The sequence below is a fragment of the Myotis daubentonii genome, chromosome 1, assembly GCF_963259705.1.
Source record: "Myotis daubentonii chromosome 1, mMyoDau2.1, whole genome shotgun sequence".
NCBI lineage: Eukaryota > Metazoa > Chordata > Mammalia > Chiroptera > Vespertilionidae > Myotis > Myotis daubentonii.
Window position 1 is genome coordinate 51,062,833 of NC_081840.1, and position 15,392 is coordinate 51,078,224.

General features: G+C 46.9%; 1 protein-coding gene across 4 annotated transcripts in view; it reads left to right on the forward strand.

Moving 5' to 3' along the window:
- MYO1E (myosin IE) overlaps window positions 1–15,392 on the forward strand; it is a 197,251-nt gene that overhangs the window by 149,132 nt on the left and 32,727 nt on the right. For all 4 annotated transcript variants that reach the window (XM_059699613.1, XM_059699616.1, XM_059699609.1 and 1 more), the window contains 5 exons: window positions 1,981–2,079; window positions 8,318–8,462; window positions 11,844–11,958; window positions 12,163–12,332; window positions 14,165–14,310. In XM_059699613.1, the coding sequence (XP_059555596.1) occupies window positions 1,981–2,079; window positions 8,318–8,462; window positions 11,844–11,958; window positions 12,163–12,332; window positions 14,165–14,310 (675 nt within the window). The remainder of the gene's footprint in view (window positions 1–1,980; window positions 2,080–8,317; window positions 8,463–11,843; window positions 11,959–12,162; window positions 12,333–14,164; window positions 14,311–15,392) is intronic.

The following is a 15,392-nucleotide window of genomic DNA, read 5'->3' on the forward strand; positions in this document are numbered from 1 at the left end:
GGGATCAAGCCTGCAACCTGGGCATGTGCCCTGACTGGGAATCGAACCGGCCTGGGCATATGGGTCAACACCCAACCACTGACCCAGACCAGCCGGGCATGACACCTATATTTATGAAAAGTACTTAAAATGAGCAACTATCTCTCACCGGCAGCCTCTGTGTGTTTTACTCGGTGCAGGAAAGGCCAGGGGTGACTTTCAGATTCGGAGCATGGGAAAAAGGAAAATTACTTTCCTGAATCAGATTCCTTCCCCTTAAGCAGATATGTGTCACCAATCAAATGTGGACATTAACTCTTTACATAAAGGGATTTTTAAAGTTAATTATTTCTTAAAGGGGCTGATATTCCTGGATGCTGATTCAAGTAAGACATGAGACATTTGAAACATCCCTCACTGTGTGGCTCACCCTTCCCAGGGCAACCAAGGCTCCACCCTCTTCCAGCTTAATTTCCCCGCCTCCTCTCTCCCCACTCCAGGACCCAGGTCTTTCCATCTTTGTGCCTTTGTTTTCACTGCCTTTCTGTCCTCTGCCTGATAAATTCAGCTCAGCCTTCCAGGCCCCGGCACATGTCACCACTTCTGAGAACCCACTCACTATGAAAACTTCATTTCTTTCTCCACTCTCCTGTCCTGGTTTACGTGTGGTCGCTGGGACTCCATTAACATAACAACAGCTTTTCTGGCTCATGCCAGGAGCTGGGTGCGTGCTCATGGAATGTACCCAATAGGACGCAAGAACCAACATCACTATTCCCATCTTACAGAAGTGGAAACTGAGGCACAGAGGACTCGCACCGTGCGTGGCAGGGGTGTACCTGGCTCTTGACCACTGTGTCATCTGTGAGGTCTCCAGCAGGAACCATCGCTGGCACCTTGCATAGCATGGTGCATAGTGGCACATACCAGTAGTGGGTGCGAGGCTGTGTTGGAAATGGTGGGTTTCATGAGAGCCTTGCTGAGGAGACAGCTGTGGGGAACCGATGTGAATTCGCAAGGAGCATGCTGCTCGCTGCCCTTTCTGCACAGCAGATCATGAGGGGCCCATTCCCTTCACCTCAGTGTAGTGGTCCCCAAATGTACTAAATGGGGGAAATGGGAGTTGCCTCCATGCCACAGCACAAGTCTGTCATTCATCTCAAAAGAAAGAGGAAATTTACTTTTTAGTCCTCATTTTCACATTTCAAAGTGTCTGTATTAAACCAGTCTGCACACTCTTCAGCAAAGGCCCTATTTGTCTCCCCAGAGGGGACCGTCAGAAGCTAGTGTCCAGGATCTTCCCTCGGCTTCAGGACACTTTGCTCTTTGCGGCGGGAGGGGTCACAGTCCCCATGCTCCTGCACCACCCAGACACCGGGCCACTGAAGCAGGCGCCAGGTGCAGAGACGGGCACGGGGCCTCTCTGGTGTGAAGACCCTGGGTCAGAGCATCCACCTAGTACTGCCCTGCACCCGTTTCCCAAAATGCACTGCCGGGCTTCACTATTACAAAATGGAACTAAAAGTAATAATTTACGTACTTTTTAGAACATTTTTAACTTAGACATCTGAAATTAATAGTTTTATATGCCCTATCTGGCCTCATATTTAAAAAACCTAGAAGGGTAATCTCACTACCTGTAGAGTCACTATCAAACTTAAGGTTGATAACAAAGACAGCTCTAGTGGCATTTAATTCAAGTTCTTTCCTTTCGTCTTTTGAAAAACATATTTTTGTTCACAATCTGTGTGATAGGCATATGGCTTTTTGCCTTACTGTCTTTTAAAATAGATAGGTAATGTCTCTCCTGTAATTCATAACAAAATATTTTTTAATTAATATTCTATAGCCTGAGGGTCAGCTCAGACTTGAACACTATAAGTTGTCATCTTTTTAGTATGTTTCCCTGCATCTGAGATGTGGGGATGGTGAGGTTGGTGGGTAGGAGAGTGGGTGAAAGAATTATTCAGTGATGCCCTGCCCCCATTGTCTCTGTTATAGGGTAAAGCACCAAGTAGAATACCTGGGTCTGAAAGAAAACATCCGAGTGAGAAGAGCTGGTTATGCCTATCGGCGCATCTTCAAAAAATTCCTGCAAAGGTAATGAACTGTGACTTTGTTTTAAATAGGTTTATTGAGATATAATTCACATATCGTGCAACTCACCCACTTAAAGTATACAGTTCACTGGCTTTTACTGTAGAGAGTTGTGCCTTCGTCACCACAGTTACCTTTAGAACATCTTCATCGCCCCAAAAAGAAGTCCCAGTTCCCTAGTCGTCAGCCCCCAATTAGGAGACACTGCTTTCTGTCCCGTAGATTTGCCTGTTCTGGGCACTGCGTGTAAATAGAGTCATACAGCATGTGTCCTTTGTGTCTGGCGCCTTTCAGTTAGCGTAATGTGGGTTTTCTGTTTTGTTTTGTTTTGCTTTTAAATATATATATATTTTTTTATTTCAGAAAGGAAGGGAGAGGGAGGGAGAGATAGAAACATCAATGATGAGGGAGAACCCGCCTGCAACCTGGGCATGTGCCCAGAGCTGGAATCAAACCGTGACCTCCTGGTTCATAGGTCGATGCTCAACCACTGAGCCACACCGGCTGGGTGAAAGACATTTTCTAATTCAAACTTCATGTACCAAAGGGTATCAGGCTGAAGTAGAGCTTAGTTGTGTTTGAAATCCAGTACATCTAACAAAGTAACTTTTCCTTCGGGGCTGTTGTTTGCTGTTGTTTCCTGTGCCGTGAGGTTGGGATGGCTGCCCTGCCAGTCATCTGTGCAGGGCATTGGTGTGGAAGGTCAGGAGAGGCTTAGCTAAAAGGTCGATCATTTCATACAATGAAGCCTCATTGGCTCTGTCGTCTCACATTCAAGTTTTTGATAATTTTGGTGGTGGATTAGATTTGGAATAAATTCACCCTCACGTCTCTATAAATTAAAGGGGCCACTCCACCTATAGTGTGAGCAGAGCTCACAAGTATGAAAGGAAGTGTGTAGGAAGCTGAGAAAATAAATTTGTAGAGCTCTTGCATTGTTATAGCAGCATCCCTTTGCTGACAAACAGCTGAGATGTTGATTACGAAAGACTTTTTAACCAGATCGGTAACACTAGCTTTGGCCTGTTTCTCGGCCTCAGCTATGGACATTGGGGCTGGAGGAGTCTTCGTTGTGAGCCCATCCTGTGCATTGTAGGATGTTTAGCAACCTCCTTGGCCTCTACCCACTAGATGCCAGCAGTGTACCCGCCCCTCCCCCCCTCCCCTCCCCTCCCCCTCCCCCGAGTTGTGACAACCAAAAATATATCCAGACAATTACCTAATGTTCCAGGGTGGGGGTGGGGGGCAGAGCCAGTCAAGAACCATAGCTTATATAATCATTTACATTTTTGCAAAACTGCATTTTTACAAAATACCCTTTTCCAATTAAGAGAAAACAATTAAATGCAGAAAATAGTGAATGAAAAGTGTTCCCTCCATCTTTCCCTAATTTAGAAAAGCCTGCCACAATAATTCCAAAACATTTATAATTTTATTCCCCAGTATTTTTCCTGTACTTAAAAACTCTCTGATCCTTGCAGATTCTCTCTGATTGGCATTACTGTTGAAAAATGATCAAATATTTTAAGCATCTAACCTTGATTTTTTTTTTTTTTTGAGAAACCAATTCTGAAAGGCCTCCTTTCTTTCATAATATTTAAAAACAAACAAACAAGACTTCCATAAGCAATGCTGTGAGCTCGCAGCACTGGGACCAGAAGGAAATCCACGCTGTCCTCACAGGAATGCCTGGGGTGCCCTGAGCAGGCTGTGTTACTGTTTGCAGCAGCTCCTGAAGCAAGCTGTGACATGACCTCCTTGGTTCTAATATCCCGCCCTTTCTCAGGCGCCGTGCTGGCTTCATGAACCCAGAGTAGACACAGAGTAGACATTGAGAGGATTCTATCCTAGGTGCCTCCCTTCTTAGCTCTTCTGCTGTGGGCCTTTCCAATAGAAGAGACAAATGGACAGCCCTGTCTTATGAAAAGCAGGCTTCATACTTCATGTCATTTGAGAAGACTAGGAGGATGATAAAATTTGGAAGGAAATTTATTTTTCAATAAAAAGTACATTCTTAGTCTCCCACTCAAAAAAGAAGGCCATATATTCATATATGTCAATGGGCAGAGGCTATGCAGTTTTCCTTTCGATGTGTGAGTCTTGGAATCCTGGTCATAACAGAGTCTGCCAGTGACTGTCTCAACATGTGATCCTCTGTGAACCATCTCATACCGTCACTCTCTCCTGGCTGAGAGAAAAGGCTTTGTGTATAGAGTTATTTTCTAGGTGTCCACAGAAAGGCTGCCCACTGAGAAACAGAAAGCAACTGAAGGGAAAGGATGTGTTAATACCCAGCACAACTATCCACATGTGCATGCATGATACACTCTCCTGGGAAGGAAGCCCGCAGGTCTAAACAGGCCAGTCGTTCAGACACCACCTACAGCTTAAAAGGGGGGAAACGGGAGCATTTGCGGTCTTGCTCCCCGGCATATGTCTTCAGTTTGGCTCAAATAAACTCTTACACAATTTCTCCAAAACATCAGTATGAAACAGGGGCTTTGTGTGTATGTTCATTATCTTGCTGGGGAAGAAAATTCTTTATATTTGTCAAATATAGCCCGCTTGACTGAGAATTGGAGGCTAGTAATGCCTTCATTTTCCCACCCCTGGGCCATGTGCTCTGGAAATAAATCCTTCTGTTTTAAGCAGTAGAGGGGAGATTCCTGTTTACCACTTGTTTAATACAACTCTCGTGCCTTCAGAAAGTGTTGAAAAGCTGTAATCCTATCAACAATAAGAAATATATTTAAAAAAACAAAATAAAAGCCTGCCAGTGTGGCTCAGTGGTTGAGCATCAACTTAGGAACCAGGAGGTCACGGTTCATGGTTTGATTCCTAGTCAGGGCACATGCCCAGGTTGTGAGCTTGATCCCCACTGTGGGGTGTGCAGGAGACAACGAATCAATGATTCTCTCTCATCGTTGATGTTTCTATCTCTCTCTCCCTCTCCCTTCCTCTCGGAAATCAATAAAAACATATTTATTTTTTTTTAAACTGTGAGGAATGGCAGGCACTTTGAGTCTCAGTTTGCGAAAGTATTTATAAATCCTTAGAAAACACTTTGGAAGAAATAAGCCTAAATGTGGATTCTGATTCTTAGGAAGAAAAATGTGGTAGAAATGTAAGAGATCTGCAAATTTATCTTCTAGCACCACATACATACTACCCGTGACCTTGACCCAGCCCCTCGGAATGTGGGTTTGTAAAAAGGATGCATATGAGCAGCGGCATTCCGTGTCATGGGCAAGAGAGAAGAAAGAAGAGAAGCTCAGGAAAGCATGAAGTGTAGAGAGCCTCCTGCTGGCTGCCAGGATTGTTGTGTCCTTGGGGAGTCAGAAACTCTCTGAACCCCAAGTGCCAGCAGCTAAAGGTCCCTGAGGTCGGGGCTGCGTTTCCTCTGGGGAGGAAACATTGGGCTGGTCATCTGAGAGATAACAAGGAGCCTGCCCGTCTCTAAGGGCAGGAAGAGAATTCCAGGCAGATAGGACAGCTGGTGCAAAGGCCTTGAAATGAAATGTTGGCATATTTGAGTCTTAAACTGAAAATACTTGATAGGAGGAGTATAAGCCATTATGCTCATCTCTCCCAATGTTATCACAGGCACCAATCCGGCAGTGCATGCACCACTGCCATGTACAACCTGTTCCATGGTGTATCCTGGAATGAGCAAGTGAGCTGGGTGCACTTACTTAGTAAGAACAATTGTACCAGAATTGCATGCCCTGGTCTCTCCAGTGAAAGAAAAGGAAATGAGGCTGCATCATAAAAGCAAAGGGGCCCGGCATAGTGGTTCAGGGTATAGTCATGTCTTACCCAGACCCAACTGTTAGGAGGCCTTGCTGGGAAAAAGGAGCGAAAGTCTCTGCAAACCGAGTTCCTTACTATAAAAAATCAAATAAGAGATATAGCATCATTTTAATAGGGGGAAATGTGAATTGCAAGGAGCTATCTATTTGCAATTGCACAATAAAGACACTTTAATTTATATTTTTTATTTGACAATCCAGGCAAAATTGCACTTAGAAACTTGTCGTCTTGGAGGTCTGGTTTTTTTTTCTTTCTCACCTGTCCTCGGCATGGGCTTCTCTCCCTCGGCCATTTAGATTTGGGGTACTTTGCCTCTTTTCTACCAGGTCCCCCCGTGGCATCTAGAAAGACTCTGCTGTCAGTCATTTCTATGTGGCTTCGTTTGTTTAATTGACTTCATCACACCACATATGAAGTGTATTTGCGCTCATGCGTGGCTTTAACAAGGCATTCTCATTTATAAGCTTTTTGTCTTTAATTATGGAATAGGAGGATTTGCTTCTCAGGAAATTTATGACACTATCAGCATGATGTGAATATTTGGGCGGAGCAGAGAAGGTCCCTAGAGTCACCTCATTCCCTATCAGCTGGCTCTAAGGGTGTGATAATTCCTGGTCTGTCCTCTTAGGGAGCCCTGGGTCCTGAAGGCAGGCACTCTTCTTGCCAAGATTCCCTCCTCCCTTGGAGGCCACAGATCAGTATGATCCTGTAGCCGCTTCTGGGGACAGAGGAAGGACTGGCTTCTAGAGGCCTGGCTGTACTCTAGATATCCCGCCTATAGACCACACCACCTTCTCACCTGTATGCTCCTGATTTCTCCTTCCATCCTCCTTCTTTTCACCTCAAGTCTTTGGTACCTTCTGTATTTGACATCCTGTAACGTGTTTCTCTCTCCTCTATTATGGCAGCCTCTCATGTATGGCTGTCTAATGTTTCTAACATAGACACATGTAGAAGGGTATATAACTCTTTAAAAGAAACACTTACACATCGGCCAATCTGTGGTTTATATGTAGTGCCTTGAGTAAAGAAACGGGTTGGGGTTCAAATCCCAGCTCTGGCACTTACTACTAAGCAGCCTTGATGAGTCTGTATTTGCCTGTTTCCTACTCTGCAAGTGGAAAGACCGACCTGATCACGTTGCTGAAGAATAAAATGAGATCACACATTTAAGTACCAAGAACACACCTGGTCCACAGAGACCTCCCCCTGTGAGCCATTCACGTTAGCATCACTGCTGAGGGCCAGGCATGCTGGGAGGTGCCGATGTGCAGCCTGAGCCACACACGGGGACACCTACTCATGGAGCTCTGGTCCTCGCGGAGGAGGCATACATTAACCAGATAAGCACAAGCATGAATGTAATTCCAAGTGCTGATGCGTGGTCTGAAAGAAAAAGGTTTTATCTGAGAGAAGTAGCAAGGCGGTGCTTTTGCGTGGGTCGTCCAGAAAGGCCTCTCTGCAGGTGTCACTGAAGGGAAGTCATCCTGAGCAGGAGCGGCCATGGGAGGAGTTTGGAGCACAGCACGCCTGGTGGGGGGAACAGCAAGGGCAGAGGCTCTGAGGAGGGAGAGGGCTGCGTGTGCACAAAGAAGAGGCCATCCTCCCAGGAACGTGGGAGCCAAAGGGAGCAGAGAGGAGATGGAGACTAGCCTGGTGACTCAAGAGGCACAGACCGCCAAAGACGAAAGTTGGCACATCGTAACAACAGCAGCTGCTTACAGGGCACTTCGTAAAACTCCGCAGCAACTGTTAGGGGCTCTGAAGAAATCGGGAGATCGGGGTGAGAAAAGACCATTTGATTGTGCCCGAGGAGTACCATTGGTGACCTTCAGCAATGCTGTCTGGAGACAGTGGCAGAAAGGCAAAGTAGCCGTAGCGGGTATGGCTCAGTGGATAGAGCGGCGGCCTGCGGACTGAAGGGTCCCCCCCACCCCGGTTGCGTGGGTTGTGAGGCTCCATCCCCAGTGGGGGGCATGCAAGAGGCAGCCAATCAATGATTCTCTCTCATCATTGATGTTTCTATTTCTCTCTCCCTCTCCCTTCCTCTCTGAAATCAATAAAGAAATATATTAGGGAGGGAGGGAGGGAGGGAGGGAGGAGGGAGGGAGGGAGGAGGGAAGGAGGGAGGGAAGGAAGGAAGGAAGGAAGGAAGGAAGGAAGGAAGGAAGGAAGGAAGGAAGGAAGGAAGAGGGAAGGAAGGAAAAGGAAGGGGGGAGGAAAAGTAGATTTTCAGCAGGGTGTTATCATGAAAATGGCCAGATAGGGAGGGAGGAGGACGCATCCCAGACCCAGTGGACTTTGCAGCTGTCAAGATCGGTCCCTAAGCCGTAAACAGTGGTGAATGGATCGCCTGGACCCAGCAACACCAGGTGCCTCTGAGGGGCCGTGCAGTCCAGGCCTGATCCCTCTCTCCCGATTATCCTCACAGGTATGCCATTCTGACCAAAGCCACCTGGCCCTCATGGAGAGGAGACGAGAAGCAAGGTGTCCTCCACCTGCTGCAGTCGGTCAACATGGACAGCGACCAGTTCCAGCTCGGGAGGAGCAAAGTGTTCATCAAAGCGCCCGAGTCTGTGAGTGCGCGCCGACCCCTCCCACAGCACGGCTGGCTTCCTTTTCTCGTCCTTGGGATCATGCCTTAACGTCGTCTCCTCAAAGGTTTCCCTCCGCTCCCAATCTAAGCATGGCTCATTCCCACACCCCTGCTCCCTCGTAGCCTTCAGAGCGCTCAGCATGTACAGAAAATTACCATCATGGCCCAGTTTCTTTTCTTACTTAGTGTCTCTCTCCTGTCCTAGATGGGCATCTGCCTGAGGCCAGGACTCTTGCCTGCTCTGTACGCCGTTGTGTCCGCAGAGCCTCACATAGAAAGCAGCTCGTGGCAGGTGCCCACTCGTGGTTTATCGTGTCCAACAGTCTGAGCTAAAAGGGGCTTCTTTGTCCCACCACGGAGGCTTAGCTAAACCCACCTCCTCACCTGGGTTGGCAGCAAACAGGCCCAGGCTTCCTCCTTGAAGGCGGAGCAGGGCTTGGGGATGAGAATCCCCAGACTGCCTCTTGAAGACCAGGAGGGAGCCTGGACAGGACGGTGAGGGGACGGATAGGTAGGAGGAGAAATCGCAGGGTCTATAGAAATTCAATATTTGCCTGTAAGGAATTCAAACAGTTTTGCAATTCACAGACTTCATCTTTCCTGGTGCGGGTGTGGTCACTGTGAGCCCAGTGAGTAGCCATAAGAGATTCTCAGTTGGGCAGAGCCCCTCCGTTCTGCCCAGTGAGCTCTGGGCTGTGGAATGGAGTGCTGCTTTTACACGGGAGAACCTGCTGGAACTAACCAGGTTTGGCATCAACATTTCTTGAGGTTCCTATAACAGTCACAAGACTGCATTTCAGGGGGCTGTGGTGAACTTGGCAAAATTAATCATTCAGTCGAGGGGAAACTTGCAGCATTGAGAACACAGAACTTGCAGTGTTGGTAACAATGGCAACCCTTGACTTCAGTCAAATCCTGGCTTGGAGGCGCGTTTTCTTCCTCTTTGGAAGAGCGGCCACGGCTGCTGTTCTGCCTGCCCCATAGGATCACCCTGACACCCACAAATGATAAGAGCTGTGAGTGAATGGCTTTATGAACCATAAAGGTATTAAATAAATAAATGGCACCCATCAATAGAGCCCTTTTATGAAGAGTTTGTGGTAGCATTTTCCACTCTTGAGTTATTTGTAGCTTCACAGCGACTTCATTTCCAAATATAAGATGAAAATGTTGTGTCATGCACCATTAAGCAACCCACAGAGCAGTTCCTGTTCTTTCTAAAACGGGACGGGGTGATGGATCAGTGCAATGCGGAACCCCTCTGTCGGCTCATGCCCGCTTTTCCTTTTTCCACTTGTTAAATTTTCACATGTAATTAAAACAGCCTCAATATTTTGCATACTTTTTTTTTCCCTGATTCAGTGGAGCTTTGGGGTTTTCGTTCCAAAATCAAGATTTATTTTTGGTTTTTCTTTTCCTTGCCTTCCTCCCAATTGCTTTATTATCACCACCTGACTCTTCTTTTGCCATCTTTTCACGAGCACGCACACACACACACACAGTATCCCATCACCACTCCTCTCTCCTCCCCACCACTCATCCGTCCACAGTTAGCCCTGACATAGCAAAAGCTTGTACAAAATATTGGTTTTTAAAAATCCACTTTGTGATTTTTTTTTGCCTTGACTTGTACAGTGAATGTGCTGAATATACAAAATAACCCATTTGTTTTAAGAACCCACATGAGCCATCAGGCACCACAGGGTTTGGTTTTGCTTATTTGTTACATGTGTCTGCGATAGGGGGTTTCTGTTTTTGTTTTCTCTCTTTTTCTTCAACTTCCCTGACTTCGAGCCCACACGGCCTTTGAAAAGAACCTAAAACCCAGCTAATCTTTGAAATAGTCTATAGGAAGTTGGGAATTGGTTGCCTCCCCATCCTTTCTGAGTCACGATGTATTTTCTCTGGCGCTCCCAGAATAGTTCTGGGAAAGAAGAAATCAAGACTTACACAAAAACCCAACACACAAGATAAGAATCACCAACAAATATTCCTACAACAGGCAACCGCAGGCCAGCGTTGTGGACGTTCTGTCCATGCGAAACCATGGAGGCCCTTTTGGTTTTGGAATGTGCTTCTCTGCCTGCCGTACGCGGCCCTGTAAGCTGCAGTGAAGTGCCCGCCCTTGGTAGTTTCCCTTTGAGATGTTGTTGTTGCACAGCTGGGGCTGTGGGGAGGGGAAGTTGAGTGACAGGAGGGGGGAGATGTGGTGGCTCCTTCGTTAGACCCAGATAAACAGAGACAACAAATCAAGCCCAGCTGCCTTCAAACCAAGTGTGCTGTTTACTTCTGGAACACTTTTGCAATGATCGTGCATCCTCTTTTACTTTGGGTTTTTACTGGTGCATTTTATTATTTTTCCTAGAGAGTCACATGAACCACTTCCTAGGTGAATGCGAAGGTTTCCCATGGTTTTATGAGTGGAACAAATGCAGATTTGTAGAGAGGGACCCTGTGTCAAAGGGAGGCAGAGCCGGGCAGAGCCTGAGGGCCTGTGGTGCACTTTCCAGCCCGAACCAGTCTGAGTTCCAGTGTCCTCATCTGTAAAATGGACATCATAGGAATAGGTGCTCGTGCAGTTGTGCTCGAGGGGTTGAATGAAAAAAAAAGCTTATAAAGTGAATGACCCCTGACCCACACAGCAGGCACGCGTACATCACAGCTCATTGTCATCGTCTTCATTATTCCAGAGCTCCACTGAGTGGGGCAACAGTCAGTATTCATTGTTAAAATGGCCTGAGTCTCATACCTGCCAGTGTCTGATATGGGCCCTTAAACAAAACAGCCTCGGTCCCTCCTGGTGAACCCAGGTCCCAGCCAGCACATCATCAGTCCTGCTCTCATCACCATGGCAACTGTCCTGGGTCCTGGAGCTCCTGGGAGAACTCCCTACACTTCCATGGAACTGAGCACTGGGCAATCCTCCTTCCACAGCAGCACAAACTCGGCTCCTGGTAAAGCCAGGACGTTCTGTTAAGAGGCTGTCTGCAACACTAACCAGCAGCCCCCACCAACTCATTGGATCCTCTTTGGATCGAGGTGGGGAATAAATGGAGAAATTCTGAAGCATTCATTTGACTCTCACAGAGATTATGAGCAGATACCATTATTATGGTCCCACTGGATACACTTAGATCCAACTATTTTCCTTTTTTTGCTGTTGTTGTTGTTAAAAGAGAAAAATATGTGTAGATAAAAGTTAAACAACATCCCCTACCAGTCATTTCTTCACCTTTGTGCCCGCGTGTGAGGAGCTGCTTGCCACGTGTGGCGTGGACTAAACCAAGTGTCCCTAATATAACCAAACGGAAGTGATGCTCAGGTCTTCTGAACTGGCTCCCATTTGTCTTTACGTTCACAGCTATTTCTTCTAGAGGAAATGAGAGAGAGAAAGTATGATGGGTATGCTCGAGTGATACAGAAATCCTGGAGGAAGTTCGCCGCCCGGAAGAAATACGTCCAAATGAGGGAAGAAGGTATTTCCCTCAGTTTGTTTCGTGCGTTTGACAAGCCTCAAAAATAAGTTTGAGCTTAGATGACAGTTACAAGCTTTTGTCCTTTGCATGTCATATGTTGTGCGTGAAAAACCTTGCATCCCTTCAGCGTTTGTCTGTGTGACTATTCCCCTCCTTTTCCGGGGGCCTGACCCTCCTCCCTCCTCTGCCTTCATGGACTCGCAGCCTCAGACCTCCTGCTGAACAAGAAGGAGAGGAGGAGAAACAGCATCAACAGGAATTTCATCGGGGATTACATCGGGATGGAGGAGCACCCAGAGCTCCAGCAGTTCGTGGGCAAGAGAGAGAAGATCGATTTTGCAGACACAGTGACCAAGTATGACAGGAGGTTCAAGGTACACACTGGCTGCTCCCCCGCCCCCCAACCCCCAGAGTCACCAAGCGGATCCTTTAGTTGTAAAACTAACTCATCATTTTGCTTTTCTTATTATCAAAACAGAACATGCTCATTGTAGAAAAATTTAGAAAATACAGAGAAGCCAAAAGAAAAATAGCTGCCTATATCCAGAAACAGAGTTAACATTTTGTGTATATCCTTTAGAACTTTTTTATACAGACATATTTCTGAATATTTTGTTTTATAAAAATGAGATCTTCATTACATGCTGGTTTATTTTTCTGGGTTATTTTTTTGTTTTGTTTTTGTTTGTTTTTTAAATATGCCAGGGAGAACTTTCCATATTATAGACATATCAATATAGAATATTTTGTTTAGCTGCATAATATTCCATTCAGCAGATACTACATTTTTAACCAATTTCTCATTAATCTATTCTTTTCTTTTTACTTTCATTAAAAAAAAGGTACAGTGAGCATCCTTTTATGCATATCTTTATGCATCTATCTGCTGATGCTTTTAGAGAAAATTAATCGGAATGGAATCATTGGGCCCAAAGATTCAGAATATCAGGCAGTATTGCAGTGCTCTTACTCATCCTCCCCCAGGGAATGACTAGCAAGGTTTTCTCGAGGCCACTGGAGGGACTGCTGACAGTTTAACCTAGTCCTTAGGCACTTTTAACCCACTCCCTTAGGCACTTCCTTTTGCCTAGTAAAACCTTGGCCCTAAAAGTGAAATCTGAAGCCACCGTAGCTCATGATCCATTAAGATCTTGATGGATTTATTTACTTGGTTTTGGGCCAGGAAAACAATGAAATAAATAACAGTACTAATAAGAAGAATGATGTTTTGCTGAAACTAAATCATTTCTTGCACCCCGAGTGTGGTGCCAGCTGTTCGGCGGCCAGCATGAGAGCAAGCTCGAGTGCGTGTGTCTCTCAGCGGTGTTTGGGCATAAGGTGGTCAGTGGCCCACATATTCCAAAGTCTGTTCATATTTGATTTAAAAAAATGTTTTTATTGACTCTTTAGAGAGAGAGAGAGAGAGGAAAAAAACCATTGATTTGTTGTTCGACGTATTGATGCATTCATTGTTTGCTATTTGTTTGTGCCCTGGCTGGAGACTGACCATCAACCTTAGCGTATCAGGACGATGCTCTAACCAACTGAGCTACCCAGCCAGGGCCTCATATTCGATTTTTAAAGATGATCATTGAAATGAAATTTTATCCATTTTCTTTTTTATATATTTTTATTGATTTCAGAGGGGAAGGGAGAGGAAGAGAGAGATAGAAACTTCAATGATGAGAGAGAATCATTGACTAGCCACCTCCTGCACATCCCCTACTGGGGATTGAGCTCACAACCCAGGCATGTGCCCTTGACTGGAATCGAACCTGGGACCCTTGAGTCCACAGGCCGATGCTCTATCCACTGAGCCAAACCAATTAGGGCAAAATTTTTCCATTTTCAAAAGTAAAAATGTCATGGACTCAAAAAAAACATATGCAGACACTTGAGGGATCCCTGTTTGAGAAATGTCTGTAGCAGATAACTGGCAGTGTCACCATATGTGTTGGTTTGCCCACAACTGCCCCCTTATACCTGTTATCCGATACCTTAGGTGGGTCCAGATGAGTTTGCCATTTCTGTGAGTCAGAGAGAGTCAGGTACCAATAATGTCATATGTGTCAGCCTAATAATTATTAATAGTGTTCCCATTCGCTACCCAAGGCAGCTTCCCTTCAGGGAGTAGCAGGTGCCCACTCTGTGGACAGCTGTCACTCTGGCGTGCCTGTCCCCCTTCTGAAAGCGCCTCTCCTTCCAGGGCATAAAGCGCGACCTGATTCTTACTCCGAAGTGCTTGTACCTAATTGGCCGAGAAAAGGTCAAACAGGGCCCAGACAAAGGCCAAGTGAAGGAAGTGCTGAAGCGGAGAATCGAGGTGGAGAGGATCTTGTCCGTGTCCCTCAGGTGAGTGGCGAGGGGTGCCCCGTGCCTCCTCACTGTTGCCATTGCTGTTCCAAATACGGCCGGTGAAAGGCCTGTCAGGTCCCCGGTGTCGCCGTTGTGACGAAGAGAACAGTCTCCTCGTCTTCCCTCAGCGGACCCGGCCTTCCTTGGTCCCAGGGACCCTGATGTGACAGGATGCGACACCGAGAAAAAGCCACGCACTGTGAGCTCCTCTCATCAGGAGACACTCGGACCCTTTGTTCCCATCGAACATGAGAAATATGTGAAGTGGTGTAATTGCTCTTACTGAAGTGGGGCCACGGGCCCAGAGTCCATCCCCAAGCCCAGCTCACCCACGTGGAGCACCTACCTATTTCACCAGCAAGGCCCAGGCAGAGGGGGCCATCAGCATTGGTTTATAGCTTGCTGTGTTCTCTGACTGGCCAGGAAGGGAAGCTTCTTTGGGCTCCTCGAGGCCCTTTCTGCCTATTCTTGCAAGGGAGGGAATACAGATTGGCCGCCATGAGCTGTAGCCTGGGGTCATTGCCAGTCACACTGCTCACCTCCAAGTTCACAGGCAGGGCCCTGGCTCCTCCTGTCAGCACTCTGCCTTTGCTTGGCAGAGGGAGACTTCCCAAATCCCATGCTAAGAACTCCCTGATCAAGCTCCCTCTGGTAAGAGGAGGCCCTCCGCGTCCACAGAGGCTACGAAAAGAGGAAGAAGGGCCCCTTTGAACCCAGTAGCTTCCTCCTGGAGTTGCATCTGGGAGCCCTTCTAGGATCCCGGGCCTCTGCCAGGGCGACCTTTGGGGGCTGCCATTGCCTCAAAAGCAGCGATGTTCCAGTTGCTTGCCAACACATCTTTCAGGAGTTGGCACATCTCTGAACCCTTATTCCACACAGAACAAAACTGCTGCTCTCGGGAGAAAGCAGGGGTTTGCGTGCTCAGGCGTCTGACCGGCCGGGCTGGAGGTCCTGGCCTCAGGGAGATAATCCAAAGCAGATTTCAAGCCATGTCCATTCTTGCCTGTGTCCCTGTGGCTCCTGATTCTATCTGCTCCCAATGTTCCCAATAAAGGACCAGGTGGTGCTGTGAGGTTAAG